Source organism: Solea senegalensis, linkage group LG3, assembly GCF_019176455.1.
Source record: "Solea senegalensis isolate Sse05_10M linkage group LG3, IFAPA_SoseM_1, whole genome shotgun sequence".
NCBI lineage: Eukaryota > Metazoa > Chordata > Actinopteri > Pleuronectiformes > Soleidae > Solea > Solea senegalensis.
Window position 1 is genome coordinate 18,737,981 of NC_058023.1, and position 25,153 is coordinate 18,763,133.

At 39.0% G+C, this 25,153-nt stretch overlaps 1 protein-coding gene across 2 annotated transcripts in view; it reads left to right on the forward strand.

Moving 5' to 3' along the window:
• The first annotated feature begins 2,983 nt into the window (after nucleotides 1-2,983).
• The window catches only part of mpped1 (metallophosphoesterase domain containing 1), a 95,161-nt gene continuing 72,991 nt past the window's right edge, over nucleotides 2,984-25,153 (forward strand). Inside the window, exons 1-4 of one of the 2 annotated variants that reach the window (XM_044020730.1) lie at nucleotides 2,984-3,082; nucleotides 12,366-12,415; nucleotides 12,556-12,718; nucleotides 15,448-15,629. In XM_044020730.1, coding sequence (XP_043876665.1) covers nucleotides 12,561-12,718; nucleotides 15,448-15,629 — 340 coding nt within the window. In that variant the 5' untranslated portion in view covers nucleotides 2,984-3,082; nucleotides 12,366-12,415; nucleotides 12,556-12,560. Of the gene's footprint in view, nucleotides 3,083-12,365; nucleotides 12,719-15,447; nucleotides 15,630-25,153 lie in introns of both variants that reach the window. The other variant, XM_044020729.1, reaches the window with a different exon arrangement.

Here is a 25,153-nt window from a genome sequence, read left to right on the forward strand (position 1 = left end):
CTCTAAGGAAGTCATTTAGCAAATGTTTGTCTGAGAAAACACTGGCTTATCTGTTTCCATCTGGCATCAGTGCAGGTAGGACTCAAGTGTCTTTTCACAAGTTGAACTAACTCTTGGGGAATAGCACGGGTTACAGTGTTAAATTCTCTGGATCATAAAATAGCACATTACCAGTTTCATCAAAGAGATAAAGGACATGTTCGATGTCTCTTTCAAACCATTTATGACAACAATAAGGATAAGTTTCTAATAGGAATATTGTTGTTATTCCAGAGCAGAGGTGGTGGCGTACTGATCGACGACATATCCACACGTGACACCGTACGACGTTCTCCTCGGCAGGTTTGTATTATCCGTGGCACGATCCACTCTCTATGTTCTTAGGCAAGACGACACCTAACCCCACGTTGCTCCAGGCGGCTGTACTGGCAGTGTGTGAATGGGTATGAAATGTGTGTGTTTAAAAAAAACTGCTGCACGTAGATATGCACTGTATGAACATGTGAGTGAATGGGTGAATGGCAAACATGTATTGAGTATAGCAACTTTTGAATGGTCACCAAGACTATGTCAATACAGAGCCCTGCAGGTTAACTGTGGTTTCATGAATCGTCCAGCAGAGGGCAGAATCACACAGGCTGTGACTCCGGATGCTTCTGTCCACTCTAGGATTGTGATGTGTTTGTTTAGCCCATTATCAGCCTGAGTCCCAGTCCAATAACCTGCAGATTAACAGGAGCAGAGGCAGTGAAAAGCTGTTCTGTTGCAGTTTGCCTGATTATCTCATTTACTGCAAGTAAATGATAAGGAGAAATCCAATCTTTCTAGTTTTCTCTTTCATTTATTGATCTTTTTTTCCCTCTTTTGCATACAAAACCAATGAGAAAGTGATGTCCTGGTAACTATAGAAACCATAGGGATGACGTACACTTGTATCACAGAAAATAAACTCTGCATTCATAATAATACAGCACCTTTTAAACTTTTGAAATACACATCAGAATGGTTCTACTTTCAGAATAGGGTTTGATAACCATCATCTGGGTTATTTGGGCTGGTTGTTATGTTAATATGCAGGATTTCTTTTTGTGTGTGTCTCTGCCTAAAAGCTTTTTTTTCCCCCCTGTCCATGGTTATCTTTTCAATTTCCTCAAAACAAACATATATTTCTTCCGCCTCTGGAGTGAAATAATTCCACTTTCCCTGAGTCTGAGATGTTGAGAAATGTGGCAGAAATGAGACAAAAGAGGCACATTCATGCTCTGACATCAACTAAGTAGGAAAATTCAACATATAAAAGAAGCAAATAAGTTAATACGTTTAACATGTGAAATTACAATTTAAGAAATGAATAACACTGAAGAACAATTTGAAGAACACTTACGGAAAAGAAAAAAAAACATACCTGAATCTATTAAGTTAAGAGATTTTTAAATTAATCCTCTGCAGAGTATAATTAAAAATCCATTAAATCATATTGAAGCAACTATTTAAACCGTTTGTCCTTTTCAACAAAACAAATTACACAAATGGTAAATAATATTATTCAATAAAAATCCTTAAGCAGTATACTGTACAGCAGCTATACATACTGAGAGCAATATTGCCATGCATGATGAATATATCACTAATATGGTGACAAATTAATCTCACATATTGGAAAATCCAGATTAGGCAAACTGGACACTCAACATCATATATGTGAGTGTGAGAGTGAATGGTTGGCCCTGTCATGGACTGGTGTCCTGTCCAGGGTGAAGCCTGCCTTTCGCCCTATGTCACCCTCATGTGGAGGATAAAGCAGTAGAAAATGGATGGATTGCAAAATAGTACAAAAAAACTTGTAATACAGCACATGTTTAAATACTTGTATATGTAAATACATGTAGCACATGTTTAAATACTTGTATACTTTATAATCGCTGTTCCATCCTTCAGTTATAAAACTGTTATTGTACATTTTGAAATGTTTCCTTTTGCATTTTCTGTTTATTTTATATTGCATATGTCATTATAATGTCCAACTATAATTTGTGTATGTATATATATAATTTAATCTAATCTAATCTATAATGTGTGTTTTCTTTAACTATTACCTCTGAATATATTTCCTTTACAAATTCTCACTGTTTTTTCAACTTTAAATCAGAGGTCTCAATCTCCGGCTGCAGGCCACATGTTGCCCCCCCTCCTAATTGATCTCATTGACCCACCACTTAAATGTGGTATTTATAGATTCACTTTGCTAATAAATGTGTTTTTTTTTTATTGTGAATTATACAAAAAAAACACAATATAGTGTAAAAATATTGTCAGAATCATGTTTGTTTTTACGAACGATGTGAAGCTCATGTGACCCCATTGTAATCTGAGTGCAAGACCCCTGATTTAAATCTTCCTGAGAGACAGCATGTGATCAGTATAGTAACAGATTTTAGATTTCGGGGGGGATGAGGGGTTGGAGGAGTAACTGAGACAGGAAGACAGAGTCCAGCAGGCAGCATTTGGGCCCCATATAAGGGTTATATTTAGCCTGACAATACGGGTCCTAAACGGCTTTTTCTGTGGTTTTCATGGTGGCTTCACCCGTGTCTGCCCATAGCCTTTCTAGGCTATCTGGGTACTAAGTGGCCCCTGAATGGGCATTATGCAGGCGCATATGGTTTCAGTAACACCGGAGGGGCCACCATGAAAACCGCGGGACCCAAACTGTCAGCTCTAATTTAACCCTAATGGTATCCACACGGACATTAGCTTCGAAGTGAGCTGCGGTGATTTGTGACTGTGTGCCCGAGAATGAGCTGTGGCAGAGCCGCGGCGCGCGGCAGCTACCCCGGGTCCTCCCTCCATCCTTCTCTCCTCTGCCTCACACACAGAGCGAGAGCGAGAGAGAGAGAGAGAGAGAGAGAGAGAGAGAGGGAGAGGAGGAGGAGGATCTTCACCACGCTGCACCGGTGCACCACGGGGTGCGCATTCAAACTGACCAGCGCGTCTCTCACTCAGCAGCAGCAGCAGCAGACACTCGCACCTCCACTGCAGCTTCAGGAGAACAGGAGAAGTGGAGAACAGGAGCAGTAAGCAGGTAGGTTCCATTCTCTTCTTCATTATCTGCACGCGTCCATGCTGTTCAGACTGAGGCTTTCAGCTCATTCCCAGGCTCTGAAGCTTTTCACTGAGCTGTGTTTCTGCTCAGGTCAGTGAGGTCTACTGTGCTCAGCTCAGCTGGACTTGTCTACATTCACCCACAGATACATGACACTCTCCAGCGGCAGCAGCATCAGCATCAGCATCATCATCATCATCAGCAGCAGCAGTGCTTTAACGTTAGATCACATTTCAGGAGCAACACATCACATCTAAAGGGCAATGTTGTGTGTGCCGCAGCTGCTGCTGGTGCAGTCACTGGGTTCAAATGTCTGAAAAGTTTGAATTCAGCTTCCATGTGTTCACGAAAAACAAAACCGCTGCAAAAATCCTGCAGCTACTGTTGCAATATGCCAGATTATTTCCTGCACGCGAGGGAAAAAAGGACACAGTGGACACAGAGCGGATATTTCATGACAGCATTTTAAGCATTGAACTGATTTTTGAATATTCTGATATTGATTTAGTGTTCCTTTAATTGCTTATACTTTTTAAAAAAGAACAATAATAATTAAGAATGTACTCCACACTTTTTGTCGATTGCTGGGAAAAGTGAACATATTTTGGATTGGATCCCCACAAGGCAACAATAGTGCAAGTGTAAGAATTAAGAAAGTGAACTGGACGAAAAACATAACAGCACAATGTCACATCAAATGTTTTCTTTTGCTTAAATAAAGAACTTAATGGAACATTTCAATTTACCAAGTAAGGTGAAACAAGAATAGACCGACCTTAGATAAAACATTTAAACATAGATCTATGCCTATATGATAAAAGTCAACACCACTTGTTTTCCCTCTCATTTATTTATTCTTTTATTCACATATTATTCTATTAGTATTCTGATTTTTTTTGTTTGACTGGATTGAAATTTTAAGGACATTTCTGCCTACAGTCATTTGTGTATATCACACTATACTTTAAGTGAAGACAGCAGCTGTATGAATATGAATATGAATGACAAGTCGAGTCAATAAGAGCTTTTTTGTCCTTAAATGAACAAGCATTCAAACAGAATTCCCATCTCACCTTATTGTCCGAACTGTAAAGATAAATAAAAAGATGTTTAAAACTTGATGAAAGTGGTGCAATGATTTTAAAACCTGTACGGTCTGTTTGAATAATGTGAATGCAGTCGTTAAAGTACAAGCATGACATTGATATGTATTAAAATTTAGAAACAAAATCACTGAAATAAATGTAAATCAAGCCAAAATAATGTCAGCAATATAAATGAAATTAAACCATGAGCTATTTTCTTCTTTTTTTTCCTCTGTGAATGCATATGCCACTAGAGGCAAAACATTAAAAATATGAGTCCAGAAAAATGGATCAGAATATACATTTATTAACCTTTGCACTTAGCGTAGACAAACAACCAGAGTTTTAAATGAAGCTGGATTTTTTTTTAAAATATAATTTTCTCTAGAAGCAAAGGTGGCCGTCCCAGGATTAAATGTTGCTGTTGTACTTTTCTGCAAACCACTCACTGAAAAATATGGACACAAAATAAGGACATTTCTGTACCTGATGGTACACATTTGGAGAAAGTTCCCTTCATTAGTCCATTGTTGTGCTTGGAGAAGCTAGAAATGTACCTTTTGACAACCAGAAAGGCTCCTAAGTGAATTCAATCAAAAAAAGGAACACATTACCATTTTCACCCCGAGGTTACAGACACACACATCTTTTAGGGCTCTGAATTGTATTTAAAATGGTCAAATTTCATGTGGTACTTTCATGAACAGGTAAAAAAATTGGGTATTTGTACCTGTTTATACACACCAGGGCTGCAGCGATTGTTTTATTATAAATGGATTACCAAATGAATCGCCACCTATTTTGATTACTGATTTATCAATTCGAGTCCTTTTTTCAATATTTAATTCAAGCTTTCTGATTTGACACCTTAAATGTGAATATCAGCTGGTTTCTTTGCTCTATATAACACATAGATCATTAAAACTGAATAGATTTTGTTTGTTTGCATGTTCTCCCCGTGTGTGAATGGGTTTTCCGCCCACAGTCCAAAAGCATACACTATGGGGATTAAGTAAATTGGTCACTCTAAATTGACTGTAGGTGTGAGAGTGAATGGTTGTTTGTCTCTATATGTGGCCCTGTGATGGACTGACGGACTCCAGGGTGGAGCCCGCCTATCGCCCTATGTCAGCTGAGACTGGCACAGCACCTCCCACGACCCTCCTGTGGAGGATAAAGCGGTAGAAAATGCATGGATGGATGGATGGATGGATGGATATCAGAAACTTTTGTGGCGTGCACCCAGCTGCAGAGGTCATTTTAACTCTTCTGTAGTGAAATCTATGCAAAATAAATAGACATAAAAACTCAAATAATGTAAATAATAATCAGCAATCATGTCATGTTGTGGGCTGTTTATTTCTTCTTCATGGAAGAAGAATATTTGTTACACAGTTGGAGATTATGTCTTTGAAATCACTTGAATACAAGAGTACAAAAGTGTTGTTAACCGCTATGAGACCACAAACAGTTGTCTATAGAAAATAATAACTATAGAGGGCACCAGTGCAGAGGTCAGCTGACTGTTTTAGTCATTAGTCATATATATGTTATATATTATATCTATATATTATAACATGAAACAAGATATTGTCTTAGACTTTGGATATTGTCATATCATGATAAGGCATCTGTGATGTCTTTTCCTGGTTTCAATCATCATCGGATTTATTACACTGAAAAAATTGTGAAATACACTAAATCTTATATATATTAATAATAAAAAATATATTATTAATTAATTATATTATAATTTATTAACATTTCTTTAATGTTAAGCCTAATTATTTGTGCTATAGCAGAATTTGACCATATTTATAGTCAATTTCATTGTTTCTAACACATGTAAATATCCTTCATTTAACATTACAAAGTCAAAGAAATAAACCAGGTATCATCTATGATGTATTATTATTAATAATAAAATGAAAGGCAATAATAACTGTATTTCTGGCAGGTAATACAGATCATGAACGGTAGATGTAAATTTACAGTGTGTTGTCACTCTCTGCTGAGAAACACACACATCTCTAAAGAAAACTTTTCATGAGTCCAAAACAACAACCTGTGTGCAGCTTTATATCCTCGTATATCTCGTATATTGCAGTATAGCCGACATAGCGAGTTGTCTTTCAACTACAAGGTTGCGTGTTCGATTCCCGGCTCCGCTAGTCTACATGCCGCCGTGTCCTTGGGCAAGACATTTAACCCCACGTTGCTCCTGTCTTGAAACACTATATAAATACAGACCATTTGCCATATTGATATCGAATGATATAAAAACGTACATGATGATAACACTTTTGTTCCCATATTACCTAGCCCAGTTGCTGATATCTGTTAATACATTTTAAAGCCAATATTGGCTGATACCAATATGACGGATGCATAATATCATCCATGTTCTATATAGAACATTTACTTCCACTCACACTCTCCCACCTTCACTCACACATTTTGTCTCAAATGCCTAAAACAATTTGGCAAAATGTGACATTCAAATATGTTTTGTCTCCACAGAATGCACAAACTCACCATCACCCACAGTTTGACAAAAAAAGTGAAATTGCAACGTCCTTCGTAACGTAAATAAGCCGAGAGACTGTGATGTAAAAGCTCAGTCAGACTGCCTCTCTTCACTTCCTGTATTTATCAGCTGCTCTCCAGACTCTGTGAGAGAAACACTTCAGTACAGCTGGATCTTTGTGCTCTGGTCTTTTCTCGGGCTGGATTACAGATCGGACTTGTGGCTGATTTGATGCAGGATACCCCCCATGTTACTGTCTGTCTTTAAGGAGTGTCTCCTCTTCACACATGGACCAAACTTTTGCCTTCCCTCCCAAACTAGATGGGCTCTGTGTTATTTCACGAAACCACGACACAATTGTGAAAATGACGTTTCCTCTACTTTCTCCAGGCACTTTTTGTTCGGTCAGTGCTCAATTTGGACTTTTTGTTATTCTTTTGTAATAATAATGATAATTATAATAATAATACTAATAATAACAATAATAATAATTCATTTAATTGTTCTTTACCCTGAGTCCTTTGTTTCAGGTTTTCTGTTTTCCTTGTTTCCTGCTTTATTTTGTAGTTTTTTTCTTTGTGTGTACTTCCTGGCGCGTCGTCCCCCTTGATTGCCTGCCCTGCCCTAAGAAGTTTCACCTGTGTTTCCCCACTGTCTTTGTTTAGTTCACTTATTCCAGAGATTTCAACGCTGTCTTGTTCCAGTTCCCCATGTTTCAGGATATTATCCTCTTTGTGTTTTACTTTTGCCTTCCCTTCCTCCTTTGATCGCTTTTTCCTTGTTTGTGTTCTTAGCCTGCATTTATGAAATAACTGCATTTACCTCTCAATTTGACTCAGAATTCTCAGAATTGTGACTTTAGTCTCAGAATTCTAACTTTGATGTCAGAATAGTGGCTTTTTTCTATCCTTCACTTGGGCTGTTGTCGCCCGTTAATGCAACATTATAGTTTTATGTCTGTCAATTTCTGTGACCTTTGACATTTTGAAAAAAAAGGATGCATTTATGGATTAGCAATTTTCCAAAGAGTGAAACTTATTCATACTTGTAATGCTTAAGCATATTTTGACTAAATCTGGTATAATTTTTAACTTAATTTATAACTTTTTAACAGCATTTTTCCTGAAAATGGTTTTATCAATATTGCAATACTGTTGTTTGTTTCCTAAAACATTTCTAAACACTTTTTGCACTATTCTGTATATTGCCATCAGCCTAAATAAACAATATTAAAAGTCACTATTTGTTGATTAATAATAATAAAAAAATAATAAATACTACTACTAACAATAATAATAATAATAACAATAACAATAACAATAACAATAATAATAACAATAACAATAACAATAACAATAATAATAATAATAATAATAACAATAATATTTGCTATGTACGTGAATGTCTTAAGTGTAGTTTTTAGCTGCATGTGTCATGTGTGTGTTTCTCTCTTAGCAGCACAATCAAAAATATCAACATAGATATTCTGGGGATGTAGGTTAGTGCCCTAGGAAAAATGTAATAATTTTGTTGCTAACCTAGATACAGATTAGGGACTTAATTTTTAAAACAATTGTTAACCTTGTGAGATAGATATATAGTATAATTACGCAGAGACATTTTCTCCCGGCATTGATAAATAACTGATTAATACATTCAAATCTATGACATAACATTAATTAAACATGCAACTAACAATTATTTTCTGAATAACTCTTTCAGGTTTAGTCCTAGAGGATTTGATTAGATTCCTTGGGTCACCATTTGATTCAAAAATCGATTTCCGATTCAAAATTATTTGAGGGTCTGCTCTGCTGTTGTGTTAAGAACATTTATGTTGTCTTGAAATCAGAGGAAAGTGTTCATGTGCAACATTCGGAAGCTTTTATATTTGGAAAAAAGGCAACGTAAACACAAGCAAATTCAAGAAAAAAATGCATTTATGTAAGATAACATGTTATGTGAGGGTATGACATACCTGGGCTCGATTGGAAGCTTCTTTTTTTTCCTACTACGTTGTGAGGGTGCAGGTCTTTATACGCTGCCAATCAAACCTTTATTTATAAAAAAACGATAAGAATCATGAGTTAACAAACTCTTTACTTTATATTATAGCAAACACATATAATACAATGTGACACCAGATGGTTTGTTGTTTAAGAAAGAGCTGAAACGGGAATATTTTCAGATGAAAAACAAAAAGTCTGCTGTGCATTTCTGACTGAACTGAAGCTCACGCAGCATCCATGTCAACCTCTTTAGGAGCTGCTTTACAGTTTAGTGGCAGTTTTTTCAGAGGCTTGTTTCATTAGCAGTTCCAGATCCTGTCGGATTAGGTTCAGCTGCTTGTGTTCAGGATCCAGTTCAAAATATCTGTTTACTGCTGAGCGGTGAGGACAATTATAAAATCCTCTCATCCTCGTCACCCCTCATAAAAGGCAGTGTAAGTAACATTTGCAGACTTCTTTGCACAGGATTAAATGATAACAGTCGCTGTCGGCAGCTTTTATAAATAATGCCACAGAAAAGGAAACAAAATGTACACATTCTATTAGTTATTTTTTCAGAGCCTTGGGTTAAACTTATTTCATAAATGCTGAGAGACAAATCTAAATCCAAAACTCAGCTTTTACAGATCAGATAAGAGACAAGAGCATGTCAGTGTCCTTACAATGCAGGTAACTGTAACTGGTTTCTTCTTGTGGTTTCAAATTGATTTTAAAAATGGTCTTGCACCTATTATCATTGAATTATCATGAACCGAGCTGCTGCCTACACTCAGACATGACCCTCCTCACTGTTTCACATGTTTTATCTTATGTATTATGTTTTATTGTGTTTCGGGCTGCGACTAACAATTATTTTCGTAATCGATTCATCAGTTGTTGTTTTTTCTCACTTAATGGAGCACTTGTTTGGTTCGTGAAATGTTGATCAGTGTTTACCAAACATGGACATGTTGATGCTCTCAGAAGTCTTGTCCAAAGCGATTGAGTTCCAAGGATTTCTTTGTTACATGGAGCAAGAACGTATTCACGTTTAAGAAGCTGGAAACTCAGGAAGAATGTTTTTTATTATTGAAAAAACACTCGAAGCGATTCATCGTTTATCAAAATAGTTGACGATATTGAGTAATTGATCGATAATTGATTAATAGAATAATCATTTGCACCCCTAATTGTGCCGTTTTATATCGACTGTGTGCGCTATTATTGTAACTGTGTGCCATATGAAAAACATATTATTATTATTATTATTATCAAATGCATTTGATAGATACTTTGACCAATTGTGGTGCAGATAGACTGGGTTATACAAATTCTCCCATTTACCAAATGACTTGAAACATATCATTTTCCGTCTGCTAAACCAATTTGGGTTTTTCTATGGCCGAGGCCGATTTTAAAAAAAATCAGTCATCTGTTGAGCAGATTTTCATTTTGTCCTCCATTTGATAAAACAAAATAGTTTAATAATAACAAATAATAGTAACGGTGGCTTAACTTCAGTAACCAGTTATAACCAGAATAACACTGCAGTGGATGTTTTGTGTCTGCAAATATTTACAGTATTTATTTACAATAATGATTCATAAACTAAACCAACAAATTAACAATTACTTAGTTTTTGAGAGTAAAAATTAAATAATTATTGCCTATTATTACAAAATGGCAAATATGGTCCTGGTTAATAGGCCCAAATGATTAAAATAAATAACAATCTTTCTCATTAAATAGGATTGCATAATTATTTGTATCAATATTTAGGTCATGATTATTACTGCCTATTCTTCAACTGTTTTGATTTAAATGGCTTTGGTATCCTTCAATGTTATGCTACTCTACATTCCTGCTAATGAACAAGAAGAATTTGCAGAATTTTGGATAAAAAGAATAAAATATAAGAAAGTTGTGAGTGGTCCGAAGTTGTTGTTACATGTTCCTGTTGCCACATGATGGACAAAACAACAGAGCTACATTCAAATATGCCTGCATGGACCTGCATACACACAAAACACACACGTTACTGCCTGCACTCCTGAAACACATCCCTGAAGCATGCTGGGATTCGCCTGTGACACACACAAAAGAAAAACCCAGCAGTGTGAAGTGTGTATCCGTCACGTCAGTGTGCTGTCAGCGTGTGAGGTCGCGGTGAATGAGGAATGGAGATGGCACGCCGACATCGCACGGCAGTCCTGGCGTACTTTGCCAAGAATTGTCGCTCCCCAAATTATCACCTCCTTCTCCAAGCGTTGCTGTCACTGCAGCAGCTCTCCGCTCTGCTCTGTCCAAACTGCCACAGTCTCCCAAAACTCAGCTGCGGTGCAATGTATTAATGGGTGACACACACACACACACACACAAATAATGGCCTCACACAGCATGAATGGCCATTTTATCAAGTCCATATTGTTTTGACTTCATGATATCCTCTACTCTAATAGGAAAACTGACCACCGCTTGTTTTGATCTTTGACTTATTCTGACCAGCAGATATGATACTCAGTATCGGTTCAATACTGATGCTAAGTTTAATATTTGATAGTCAAAATAAGTGGATAGGATATCAGAAAGATACAAATGTAAAATCCAATACAATCCCTGTAAAAACATTATTCATATCCCATTCTTTGCTATGCACTGTGTTTTACTAAATGTAAAAGTAAATGTCAGGTTGTTTATTTCTTCTTTATGGGATAAGTATTTTTTTATGGGTTTTAAATACCTTGAAATGGCTGTAGGTGGAAAATGCATTAACACACAATGTAAAATGATATTGGACTGATATTGGAATCTGTAGATAATTGCCCTTGTTTGCGCCATCTTTGGTTGTGTAGTCTACAAAACTATTAGATAAGTAAACAAAACTTCAATGATTAGATTAATCCTCATCATATTTTTTTAATAATTACAAGAAGTTCTCAGATTTTTCAGCTTCTTAAAAGTGTGACTATTTCTCATGGTTTCTTCGCTGCATGAATCAAAGAAGACATTTAAACTGTATGATTTGGGTTTGTGGACAAAACTAGATACAGTATCTGAGAGGTTTGGGAATTGTTTTCCAGGTTTGGGACATTTTTTACACCAAACTATTCATCAATCAAGAAGAATTGATTATGTGTGGAGGGAGAAAGAAAGTGAGTCTACTCCTGCTTCTTATCTCTGCTCCAGGACACATTAGCTGCTGCTAATAAGCATAACACACCTGAAAACCGGAGGTTGGTATTAGGTGTTATGTTCGTCACAGGTGTGTGAAAAAGTGTGTGAATTTAAAAAGACAACATCTCTTCTTCTGCTATAGCACTGATTCCTGATCAATGTCCAATTGAGTGCAATACATTTAGCAGATTCTATTTTTAAAATGAGATATTTAGTGTGCACAATAACAAAGCCATCACGAAATGTCATACTGTGTCTGACTGACTGTCAAAAATGGAGAAATGAACCACAAATGTCAATCAAACAGGCAGAAAATGCTCATGTGAGAATCTGAAAGAGGAGAGCGACTGGCATTTTGTCCCATAAATGACATAAATGTTCATGAATCTTTTTTATTTTATTTTTTTATTTGAACTATTCCTTAAAAAAACAAACAAGCAAGTTTATAACTATGCTTAATGTCAGCTCTTGTCTGTTCTGTGTCTCAGGTGCAGAGAAGCTGCAAAGAATAAGAGTATAAGGAGGAGGTGATGCGACTGTGAGTTCTGTGAGAGTTTGAGTCTGTCACCAAAATCACCAGCAGTAGCAGCTAAAGCACACACCGTCCCCTGACTCTTTGCGCCCGTTCACCTCTGCTCTGCTCTGGTTTGCTCTGTGCCATGGCCTTCACCCTGTCAGAGATCATGGCGGCGAGGCGGCAGCAGTCACAGGCTCAGTCGCACGGTGCTCAGCGCGGCGGCAGGACCACAGTGGAGGTGGACGAGTACAGCACCAACCCCACTCAGGCCTTCACCTTCTACAACATCAACCAGGGGCGCTTCCAGCCACCACACGTCCACATGTGAGTAAATATGTACCGACTCTTCACACATGCGGTCTCACACACTGGGACTTCATATTGACTTCCTGTGTGTTCAGGAGAACGTGATGATGTTTCCAATGGGTCTGAGGGTAATATGTTAATGTGGGCCACATTAGGGTTAGCTTTGGGCTGACAATATTGTTGTGTTTCCTCCAATGGTGTGGTTTGGTGTGGTACAGTTTGGAATGGTAAAGCCCTGGTTCAGGCTTGTACCTTTACTTGCCTCGACGTCCATGGGATAGTCGCAAGGGATTAGCGTTTATCTGTCGCACAATCGGCTGACTGTCATGGGTGGAGCTGGTCTAACTGTACCGTACCATTTTACTCTGCTAACCCAAGGGAAGGTTACTTTGGTACTTTTCCTAATAGAAAAGCAAAAAAAAAAACGAAAACAAAAACAAAAACAAAACGTACCATACTGTACCAAACCAAACCATTCCATTCAGTGGAAACACGGCTCATGGGTCCAAAGAGGATTTGTCCATGGTTTCCATGATGGCTCCATCAGTGTTTGCATGTTCATGAAACCTTATGGCATCAGAATAATTTGCTCACTTCAAGCCCATTCCCACTTAGGAGTGGAAAGGTACAGAGTAAGAAAACACGGGAAACTGCGACCCACATTGTCAGCTTGAATAGAACCCTCATTGGGTCCACATGGACATGCTGACTGGCAAATGCTACTATCAGTGTTAATATTGCTGCTGTGGCTCCAAATCACACAAGTCTATTTGACTGACTTCTTAACATGGTTGAACTCACTGGTGCTGTTTTTATCTAGTGTAAATCTTATCTTACTGATATAAATGATATCATAAATATTAATGAGTCGACTGTGGAGTAGCACACAGGGGTCCATTTTAGGCACTAGCCTTTATGATCCGTCGTGACGATGTCATCAGGAGACATGGCATCAGTTTACATAAAATATAATGCTGATGATACACAGCTTTACATTACTGTGTCTTCTGACCACCCATGGCCCATTGATGCCCTCTTTAATTGTTCTTTTGGATGTCAGAGAATTCTCTATACATAATAAGTCAACGTTATCAGTACAGGAGCCCACAGAGATCAAGTGAGTGCAAAACTACAAGCCCTAGCTTTTAACGCACCTAAAAAAATCTGGAATTTATTTGTGATGCAGATTTGAAAGTTTTTAGAATTTTTATTAAAATTTCTTTCCAAAATTGTTTTTACCTTGACAACATAGAGTACACACTGGCTCCTGACGGCTGTGTCGGCAGCTTGTGAATGGTTATGAAAGATGAGTGATTAAAAATGCGCTACACATAGATGCGCTGTATGAAAGTGTGAGTGAATGGGTGTGAATTGGTGAATGGCAAAAGTGTAGTGTAAAGCAGTTTTGAGTGGTCATCAAGACTAGAAAAGCGCCATATAAATACAGACCATTACCGTTTACTTGCTTTTGTTTCATAAGACAGTGCGGAGACTTCTTTCATCCAAGCTGTTGATCCACTGCTGCCTTCATCAATAAGTTCAAATGTGTTTTTTTCTAACTTCAGTTAAAAAAAAAAACCCAAGTTTGTATCACCCAGGTGATACAAACTTAATGAGGCAGCAATAGACAAACAGCTCCTGTCTGTCACTGAATTTCTCTATGGAATTTTGGTGCAGATGTCGGAAAACTTCAAAACGAGTGCCCATCAGCTCAGCTCTATGTGTCAGTATCTAATAAACTCACACATGAACAAATACAAACTATTACTTTAACTTTAACTGATAGCTGTTTGACCCTTCTGATCCTCAAAACTGAAATTAAATATCATATTTAATTGACCTACAAAGCTGTTAACAACACATACTAACTCATTATTCTCCCGTGAAGAAGAACCAAGCAGCCCAAATATTCCACATTTGTATTCATATTCCTACAATCCATGCATTGTGAAGTATGAAATATAGAGGATTCTTGCATTGTATCTGATTTCATATTTTTAATTTTCTGAGGTCTGACGCAGTGGTTTTGGCCAGTATCGGACTGGTACAAATTCTAAGTATCATATGAGCTCATTCTTAAAAATAAGAAAGAGAATTTACCTTTTTTATTTATGTTTGTTTACTGTATATTTATTAATAGGAACAAGCTTTTCCTAAATGAACTCTCTTATGTATTTTATTTCTTTTCTGACTTCTTGCTGACATTCCTATATACGTGTCTATCCGCTTCTTTACTTCCATTCATTTCTTTCACTCTTGCTGTGGAGAAGGAGGGGGAGGAGGAGGAGGAGGAGGAAGAGGAGGAGGAAGCAGACCTGGGTGTTACCGTACCTGGAGGAAAACTTATTAAACTGGGCCACGGTTATTCACCAGCTCGTCTCCCTCTGGAGACCCGTGGACGTGCACAGTTGCTAGAAATCCCACAGGACTGTGCTCCTTTTCTATATCTGCACTTTATTCTTTCTTTTTTTTTTATCTATCTCTGCACATTTCTCTTTCTGTCTCTTTTGGTGCTCTGCTTTTATTGTGGTCTCTTACTGGCTTCTTGCTGTCTCTTCTGTCTCAGACTATGGGGATGATGATTTTTGCTGGATACTAATTCAACCTTACATTGTCATCCTCTCACCACAGAGAGTTTGCACACAGCCCAGTGTCTCTTTCTCCAGTATTATATTAGTGCAGCGTCCCCTTTTCCTTCCTTTCTACCTTAACTTTTTCTCGTCCTCTGTTGTTTTTATTCTTCTCAGGGTGGACCCAATGCCCCATGATGCTCCCAAGCCACCAGGCTACACGCGTTTTGTTTGCATCTCAGACACGCACTCCCGCACAGATGCGATCCAGATGCCGTACGGGGATGTGTTCATCCATGCTGGAGACTTCACCGAGCTTGGACTCCCCTCTGAGGTCAAGAAGTTTAACGACTGGCTAGGTCAGCATCTTTTAAACTTCTCATTCTGGACATCTATCAGTACAGCTGGAGTCAGTGATAGGTTACTTCCTCCCTTTGCAAAACTGCACAAGTTTTTTAAGAAAAACTTTTAAAAGGAGAAGGATTCTTTGAAGTTGTCAGCATCTCGAGGCTACTTTCATTTTCATTTTTCTCATAATTTAAAGGGTTGTACCAGATTAAGACTACTCTGAAAAGCATGTCATATGTTTTTTGAATTGATTTCCCCACTTTTTATATTGAAATGTCTTTACTCTCTGGCGAGTCAAAGAACAGTGGGACTACACCACAAACTTGAGTCGACTTCTGAATAGTACAAAGCAAACTTTTCAGTTTTTTTGGCGTCAGAACTCATGAATGCAACACTCGTGGTGCCTTGAAAATATCTCAAATGGAAGTTATTAAAAATGTTTCCGTTGATAAATCCACTTCCACAGATTGAATACTGATAAAACAGATAAACCATATGGAATGATTGTTCCTAGTGATGGACTGGAGTCTTTGTAAGCCTACTTAACTGCATTATGGATGCCTGCAAAGAACAAAAACTAAGATCTAGGAATCTTAACAGGAACCTTGTACCGCACTGCAGGGCCCAAACAATAGTCCTTTGTGATACAAATGTATTTCTGTGGAACTTCCAGTATGTTTTTCTTTATTCCTTTTACATATGATGTGGTGTGGTGTGAATCTGGTTTGTGTTACTCTCCTCTTAGCTCTGACACAGGCTGTGCAGAGACTCCCCACATCATACAGTGTGGTGTAACACTGACAGCAGCCTGAGGGTCGAACAGCAGAAACAAACCGCTGAGTAAAAACAGACTGAAATAAAGATCCGTCTTCGATTTCCACAAATGATCAAGGGGTTGATCTTAAAGCTGGCATAGGTAATGCATTTTTAATGGGGGCGTTCATTACAGCCTAGAAGCACATCAGTGGACCATGTGATGAAGTTACCATGCGGTCCAGCAGAGGGTGCTGTGAGCACAGCTTGGTCTTTGATCTACTTTCAAATGCCCTCTTGAACCATCAGCAAAAACAAGACAGTGGTGTCATGTTGTTTCGCTGTGCAAATGGTGGATTTAAGTAAGTCAATTGGCCTCTTAAGTGTTCACGGCACATTCATGACATCAAAACATCTGAAAAGTGGCACGCGGGGGCAAGTATTTCTAAATTCTTAACAAGTAAATCTGCTGGCTCAATTGTTAGCTTAGCTGTTAGCTCCACCTGAGTGAGGCGAGTGTGAGTAATTCAAATTCACGTTTGAGTGTGTCACGCATCATTTTAAGTTTCTTTTTTATGTTAACTAGTAAATTATTATACCCACTTAAACATTGTAATATGTTAATCAAATTGTATTTAAATCTACTCAAAAACAAATCTTTTCAGACACAATAATGAAACACACACAGCATTTAAAACACGTACTGACATATAAATGTGTCATTTTAAGTGCAAAAATAGAAATACAACTATTCAGTTTCAAATCCAAATCCAAATTGAGGTTAAATCATATACAAACCAGAGCAAAGCAAACTTTGATACATTGATTAAATAAATAAAGAAAGAAAGAAATCAGAGATCAAATGTGATAGATTCAAGAAGTGTGTAAAAGGAGGAGCAGGAAAGCTGTAGACCATCCATCTTGTGATTTTAGAGCCAGTTTTTCCATCATTCTCTGCAACACTTTCAACGGCACTGGTCAGTAGATGTAGATAAGTTTTAATTCACTTGTTTGTAAGATACTGTATGTTATTGAAAGTGGATGCAGTGTATCTCTGCGCTGACCGACTGGAACCAAATGCCTTGTTAGCAAGAAGCTGATGAATCTGTGACTCTATAGGAGTCGGAGTAAGTGGAGTGAGCGGCTCCGTTATCGCTGTCATTATCATCATTGTCATCGGCTTCATCAACACGACGCAGACCTCCCCGCAAAACGGCACATGCCTGTTAGCAGGTGCACGGGCCTTTGTGTGTTTATCTGGGGAGGGGAGATAGGGGGAGAACTTGTTGTTCTTTCCCTCCTCTCTCTCTCTCTCTCTCTCTCTCTCTCTCTGTCACTCTCACATACGCACGAGAGCTACAGGGAGTGTGGGCTGCAAATCAGCTAGCCCACACTCCAGCAGCGAGAGAGGCAATGGGAGAGACGGCGAAGAATAGATAAGGCGTGCCAAAAGTGCCTGCTGCTGCCTCTGAAGTCTCCCCCCCCTCCCAACCCCCCCACTCTGTTATTTTCTCCCAGCAACTCTGCCATCCCTCTCTCTTCCTCTCATCCACTCGTATAAATATTTATAATCCGGTTATTCCTATTCTTCTTCGTCCTATTTCATTACCCCCTGCACCCTCTCTCTCTCTCTCTCTCTCACACACACACACACACACATACACGTCTCATTCTGTAGATGAGTGTAACTCCTGCTGTTTGGTGTGTACCATGCAGATTTATACAGATCTGGTTTAGCGTATCCATTTCCTCCGAGTCTCTGTGCAAACTGTGCCTCGGACACGTGACGCCATCTGCTGCCAAACTTCCTGCTCTTTCAACATTGTTCCTCTGGCTGAATATCCTCTCACTTTTTAAAAAAAAAAAAAAAACCACTAAATAATGATCATTTTTGGTGGTTAGCACTGTTGCCTCACAGCAAGAAGGTGGCGAGTTTGATTCCTGATCTGGGACCTTCCAGGCGCTCCGGTTTCCTCCCAACCTTTAAAACATGTGAATGATAGACACATTCAGTCAGGTTGATCCGTTGTGGCAGCACTCTCAGTCGCAGTGGCTCTGATCAACCATCCGTCTGACCTTGTTATTTCAGTTGTATAATTACAATAAAATCCTTTCCTTAATCCTTCATTTTATTCCCATTCTTTGCTCTTCTGTCCCTGTCCTTTCCTCTTTCAACCTCATTGTCCTTCAGCATCCCTTTTCCACTTTCCACTCTTTCTCTTTCTAAATTCTCCCAAAAAAATAAAACACCCCCACCCACACCAATTTACTGCTCTTTCTCTTGTGCACCTCTCGCTCACTCTGTGGCAGCTTGGTGCGATTCTTCCCCCAGCTCTTATTTTTAGCAGGAAGTCACTCGGCTCTTGGGGGCCGCTGGCTGCTGCTCAAGGCTTTGTCAATGATAGCGAACGTTGTAAAAAAGGAGAAGGAAAGAGCGGAGGAACGAAGATGCAGGAAATGAAATTCATGCAGGGAGAAATGAAGGGAGAGGAGCTGGAAAGTGAGACACATGACACATGTGTAACAGGAGGAGGAGGTGCTTTTAAAAGGGAGAGTGTCACTGTTTCTCCCCAGAGGGAAGCTGTCTTACCTGGGTAAACTCGCAGCTCAGCCGCCCTGGAGGCTGATGCCAAACTTCTGCCCTCTGTTGTCATGGTGATCCCAGCAGGTCCAGCTGTCAGTCACTGTATGAGGACTGTGAGTGAGTGTGTGTTTCAGGTTTGTCACATTTGGCAAATTTCCGTTGAAGTGTGTTCTACTTAAAGCTCAGGTCGGTAAGTGTCAAAAAGTAATAATAGCAGGCGACATTTATCACCCACCTATCGCTCCCATTCACCAGTGTACAGACAGGGTATTAGTTATCGTCACCTTTATTTTCATTCAGTAAAAATAATCACTTCAGTTCTGTGTGATGTAGAAGGAAATAATTTACGGAATAAAAATAACCCATGAAAAAGTAAACGATACATCACATATAGTTATATAAATAAAGATACTTCTAGGATGAATTCCTCAGAGCCAGTCTCAGAGACTGGAAACAGTTCAATAAAGCCACACACACACACACACATTCACCGACTTATGAATATTTATGAGCTTATGGATATGTTTAATTATATTCATGTCATTATTTGTAATAATAATTCACATTTATCAAATTGTACAAATATATACCCACACATCAGCAACTTTATCATTTCATTTTATTCATCACAACATCAACATTGTCAGTAAGCATACAACGTAACTATCATTAACTTCATCAATATGATCTAATATCTAATATTTTAAGCCTAGAATATCATTTGTGAGGTATCACATTTAAAATAATCAGTCATTTATAATGTGTCTCTTATCAGAGGCAACAAAGCTTACCTCACATATAGCTGGAAATTAACCTCTTTTTTTCCCCCCCTGTAAAAGTCTGTTTTGAATATTACTTTAATAAAAGTTTCACATGGAAAATATTTAAAAATAACCCCAGTTAGTACTGTGTCTGACAAGAACCAACAAATCCTTCCTAACATGTAATGTAAAATTAGCAAATGTCTGTTTTTGAAAAGCACATTACTTTAATGAGATATCTAATTATGTTTCTTGAACTAAGAAAGTGTGCTCTCAGCCGCTCGCTGCAGTTTTCTGCACAGTAGATAATAATATCCCTAACATACTGTATAATGTCAACTATACACGAATGTGAATCACATCAAAAATATTGTATATTATTTGTTTTTGTTTTCAAAGATCAGAATTCTGTTTGCTCCAACTCTTTTGTGTTTGCGCTCCCTCACTTGTTGTGGTTTTGTTTGTGATGGGCCGTGGGCGGGCCTTAGGAAGCTGTCTGCTGATTGGCTACTGAGTTATGGAGCCACAAATCAATGGACTGAAAGTAGTCACGCGGTGGGAGTCGCTGTCCGTCTGGAAAGTATCTGAAGTTTAACTAATCTTAGATACTTACAATTATTCTGTTGGATGTCGACGGGGAAAACTTGGGGAACGACTCACCAAAAAATCACGGCACAGAGAACAAATCAGGGAGGGAGTGCAAACGCAAAAGAGTCAGAGTGAACAAGAAGTGGAACTGACAGATATTATAAGATCAATGACGCAGAGGCATAAGTGAACTAAGGGCAGCTTGGGGCCCCATGGTGATCAGTAGTGTGGAAGGAATTGAGATGAAATCAAAGTGTCTTTGGACATTTGCAGATATATTATTTGGTTTTATTTTGTAGATTTGCTCATTTAGTGCACGTTTGCACATTATGTTCTAACATGTTTTTTTTCATGTTCAAAAACACTTCCATACAAAAAGTGCAAATGAATACTAGGCCACTTTTGTGATTTTATCCTTCTCTAAGGTTAAACAACAAGAGTAACTCAGGTTTGGTGTAAAGTACACAAATTAATGCAATTTATAGTTTTACATCCGTATCAATAATAGTCAAGCACCGGCTACTCAAATTCAGCTGAGGGCCCCCCAACTATCGCATCTTGCAAATAAAAATCAACAGGAATCGTAAAATGTTATTTTGAACCCAGTCCTACTGCAAACAGCTTGGAGTAGGAGTGAAAAGACAAAGCTTCCAAAATGATTTCTTCTGATTTGACGGGATAAACTCCTCTTGTCTCCGCCCATTAACTGACAAAATTGTTACAGTTGAATTGTTGCATTTAACTGCATTTTGTCAGTTAAATAAATGATTAATCGAACCTCTAAATTAATCATTAGTTTGAATAATTCAAACATGGTGGTTTGTGGACAAAATAAGACTTTTGAGAACAGTAATACACACAAATTGTCAGGTCAGGACTCAGGCGCAGAGGAAGTACTAGGTAATCAAACTTCATTGTTTGTGATTTTAGTGAGCCTCTTCCCAAGGACAAAAGAATCAGGCTATAAAACAATGCTACGATAAACAAAAAAAATCACTCTCAAGGAGGCTAAAGACTATGAAAACGCTAAGAACAGAAAATCACTCTCAAAGGAGGCTAAACTACAGATAAAGTAACAGGTTCTAAGTGACAAAATTGATAGACAAAAACTCACAAATGCTGGAGTGGCGATGCATCACACTGTCACTTCTATTCAATGTAATCACGATGCTTTCCGACCACCCCCTGAAGTGGTTTATAATGATCCATCCTTGGGTGTATTTGCAATCCAATCACAGAAAACTTCTTTTAACATCAGGTGTAAAGGGGAATACTGTTGCAGAAACAAGCATTAGATTGCTGGTGATGAGTGCTGACAGCATGGGACAGGTCAGAGGAGCAGGAGACGAGAGAAGCTCAGATCGGGGAAAGAAAAGGAATAGGTTAGTGAGGGCAAGGAGCAGCAGCACTTCATACCAGTTCTCTCCTATAATGGCTGCTTTGATCAGGCTCTCACACACACTTGTGTGTGCGCGCGCCTTTGAACACACACACACGAAACGTGGATTTCATAAGCCGAGGCAACTCTTTCCTCAGTGTTTGTTTGTGAGCACCGACATCACTGTGGACACCGTGGAGTGGTGTCTTCGTTCAGATCAGGGCAGAGGAGAAATACGCTGCACTGAACGCTGTGTTCACATATGGATCACGCTGTGACCTAGAATGTACTTGGAGGTCAAGAGAAGAATTCATTCTTAAAAGCTTCGTTCACTTCCTCTTCTTCTTTTGACTTGCACTGAGAAACTGGTCTGAGGGTGTTGATGGCGGCTGAGTGGCAGAGCAAGTTCCACGAGGTTTGATTCCTGGCTCTGATTCTAGTCTACATGATGATGTGTCCCTGGGCAAGACACTTAACCCCATGTTGCTCCTGATGGCTGACACGTGCGTGATCGTATGCATGTGTGAGTGAAATGGCAGCTTTGAGTTGTCATCAAGAAAAGATATCGTTTTAATATGATATTAAATCAGTATTTTGAGTATTTACTCATAATGTAAATCCTGGTGAATTGGAATTGAAAAATTCCTTTTATTTCATCCAGCAGCTTCGGCATGCAGTGTGATTGACTGTGATTGAAAACTTTTTGATGTTTTAATTGGCTGGTTGTTCAATGCAAGACTACTGGACAAGAGAAAGAGAGACAAAAAAGACAAGCACCAAAGACAGTACAGGTTGGACAAGACAACATCATACAATGACAGTAACAATGTCAGAAATTATATTCAGAGAAGGCAGAAAAATAATTGCTAGCAACCACATGGAAAAGGGTAACCGAGCCTACAGCGGCTGTAGAATCATCCCTTTTGACCGTTTAATACCTCACTATGTACAGGAAATGAATATTACCAATGGAAATATTCACTTTCTGGCACCCAATGTGGGACTCTGCTCCAAGGTTCTGCACACCTTGGTTGCATCCAGTGTATATTGAAGTGTATGCCTTTGCACCTGGTCTTGTTTGTGTGGTGCAAATTTGAAATTGCTTGTGTCAAATCAGTGCAGCATTCACACCGGCTGTGTTTTTTTTGTGACTTTCTATTTATCATTCCTTCGCATTGTGCTTGATGGGACAGTGCGTCATACATCCAAATTATCCGCACTTTTGTCCCGTATATTCACGACGCGTTTGGTATGCAAAGACCAGAGAGGTCGGATCCTTCTCTTCTGACCTCTGGCATCAGCAGCCGTATGTTTTTTCTTTTTCATTCATCATTCTCTGTAATATATATTCTCTGGATATTGTTGTGCATGAAAATCCCAGTAGATTAGCAGTCTCTGAGGTACTCGTACCATCAACCATACCACGTTCAAAGTCATTCACATCATTTTGGTTTGAACTTCAGCAGCTCATTTTGACCACGTCTTCACGTCTAAATGCATTGAGTTACTGAGGGGATATTTGCGTTAGCGAGCAATTGATGTAACTTCTTCTTTCAGCTTCATCTGCCTCTGTTTTGCCCTTTCCTTTCTGTCGTCTTCTGTTTCACCAAATGTCCTTACATCCATGAAACCTCTGGGCTGTCCCTCTTTTCCTCTTGCACATGACCAAACCATCTCAACTCTCTTACTTTATCTCCACGCTGTTCAACCTGAGCTGTCCCTCGAATACACTCATTTCTAGTTCTGTCCATCCTGGTCACGAAAATCTCAGCATCCCCTCCAGCTCTAACTCCAGTCATACGCCATTGCAGGGCTCACAACCGTATTGTAAAGCTGCCTCAGTTACTTAGTTATACAGCGAATTTTCCATTTAGTTTTAGTTATAGTCTTATGACAGCACAACAGCTGAGCTGATAAGATAGCGTTAGTGCGCACACTTTACCCAACCTTTGAATGGTTTCCTGGATCGCCTGGTTTACAAAGGCTTTTGACTATCGTAACATTGTACGTGAAATTCCACCATAATGTCGTCTCTTTATTCATTGACAAAGGTAGTAGTTTTCGTCCAAATGATGCCCTTTCACCCGTTTGCTGTCACACGACGCTTGACTCAATTCAATTCAATTGTATTTGTATAGCGCCAAATCATAACATACATTATCTCAAGGCTCTGTACATAGACAACATCACTCCATCCATTCTGTTGAGTCTAGTTCGTATACTGACTCCAGGCGTTTATAGCTCAGTTCATAGGGATGTTAGAAATGATCATATTTAAGGTCATTTTCAAATGTAAACCATATGTATACCCTATACGTGAACAAACGAGGTACAGTTTCACACTTTGCACATGTGAGGCACATGAAGAAAGGATAAATTGTTGAAACAAGAGTGAGCCCAACTTTTGCTCGAATAAAAACACAACCACAGGCATCTCTCTCGCTCTGTCTGTCTTTGTGTGTGTGTGTGTGTTGCAGGTCCACAGTCTTTAGCTTCTCCTCTTCCACTCTTTATTTAGTACCTGCTCTGCTCTGTTCCCCTTTGCTGTTGAATAATAAATAAGTGACAACCATGATGCGATCGCCGTGTAGGCACTTTAAATGCGAGTGTGTTTGTTTCTTGGCCCAGGAGAGGGAAAGTGTGTGTGACTCTCCTGTTGCCTTTGCATCTGTGTGTGTTTGATTTCTGACCCTCTCTCCTCTGTCAGTTCTTGTAGCCCTTCAACTCCCCTCTTTACCCCAACTCCTACCTTAGCGCCCCTGCTCTTCACCTCCCAGTTTCCCTATCTCTCCTCCAGGCTTTTGCTCCCATTAGCTCAGTAACTGCGAAGGCATTAAACTTTCATGACTGCTGTCTTTTTCTGGCATGCTCTTCTATCTTCCTTTGTTCCCTCTCCTTCTCACCTCATTCCCGGGTTCCCTCGTTCCTTGCCTTGCCACCTCGCTCTCTCTCTCTTCCTCTCTTATATGAGCCTTACATCCCAAATTTTTATTATGTTTCCTCTATCCCTTTCTCCACTCTTCTTCCCTAAGTTCTATCCTTCATCCTCCTTCTCTTCTGTTTACTCTGCAGTTATTTTATGTTTTTTTTTTTACACCGCGAAACGCGACAGAATTTCAATTGACTGTAAATTTAAGCAAACCATTCCCCATCTGACACGCACTGCTTTTGTGTCTTCTATCTGCAAACCCGGAGAATTGAGTTTCTTGTCTGTGCGCGTGTGTAAGATGTGACAATGGTCTCATGATAGTCTTCATCATACTTTTCTCTTTCTCGCTCTCTGTCACAGAGTGGTTTTCTGGGTCAGCATCAGTGTGGATAATCCAACTGCATGCAAACTGTTGCTGAATCTGCTCTCGCCACCTGTCTTACTCCGGTACCACAGCGGATACATGCGCAGTGCACGGCAACAGCAGTGCTGACCAGCTTCTGTTATGTTTTACATAGAGTTTGCCTCCACAGCAGATCAGA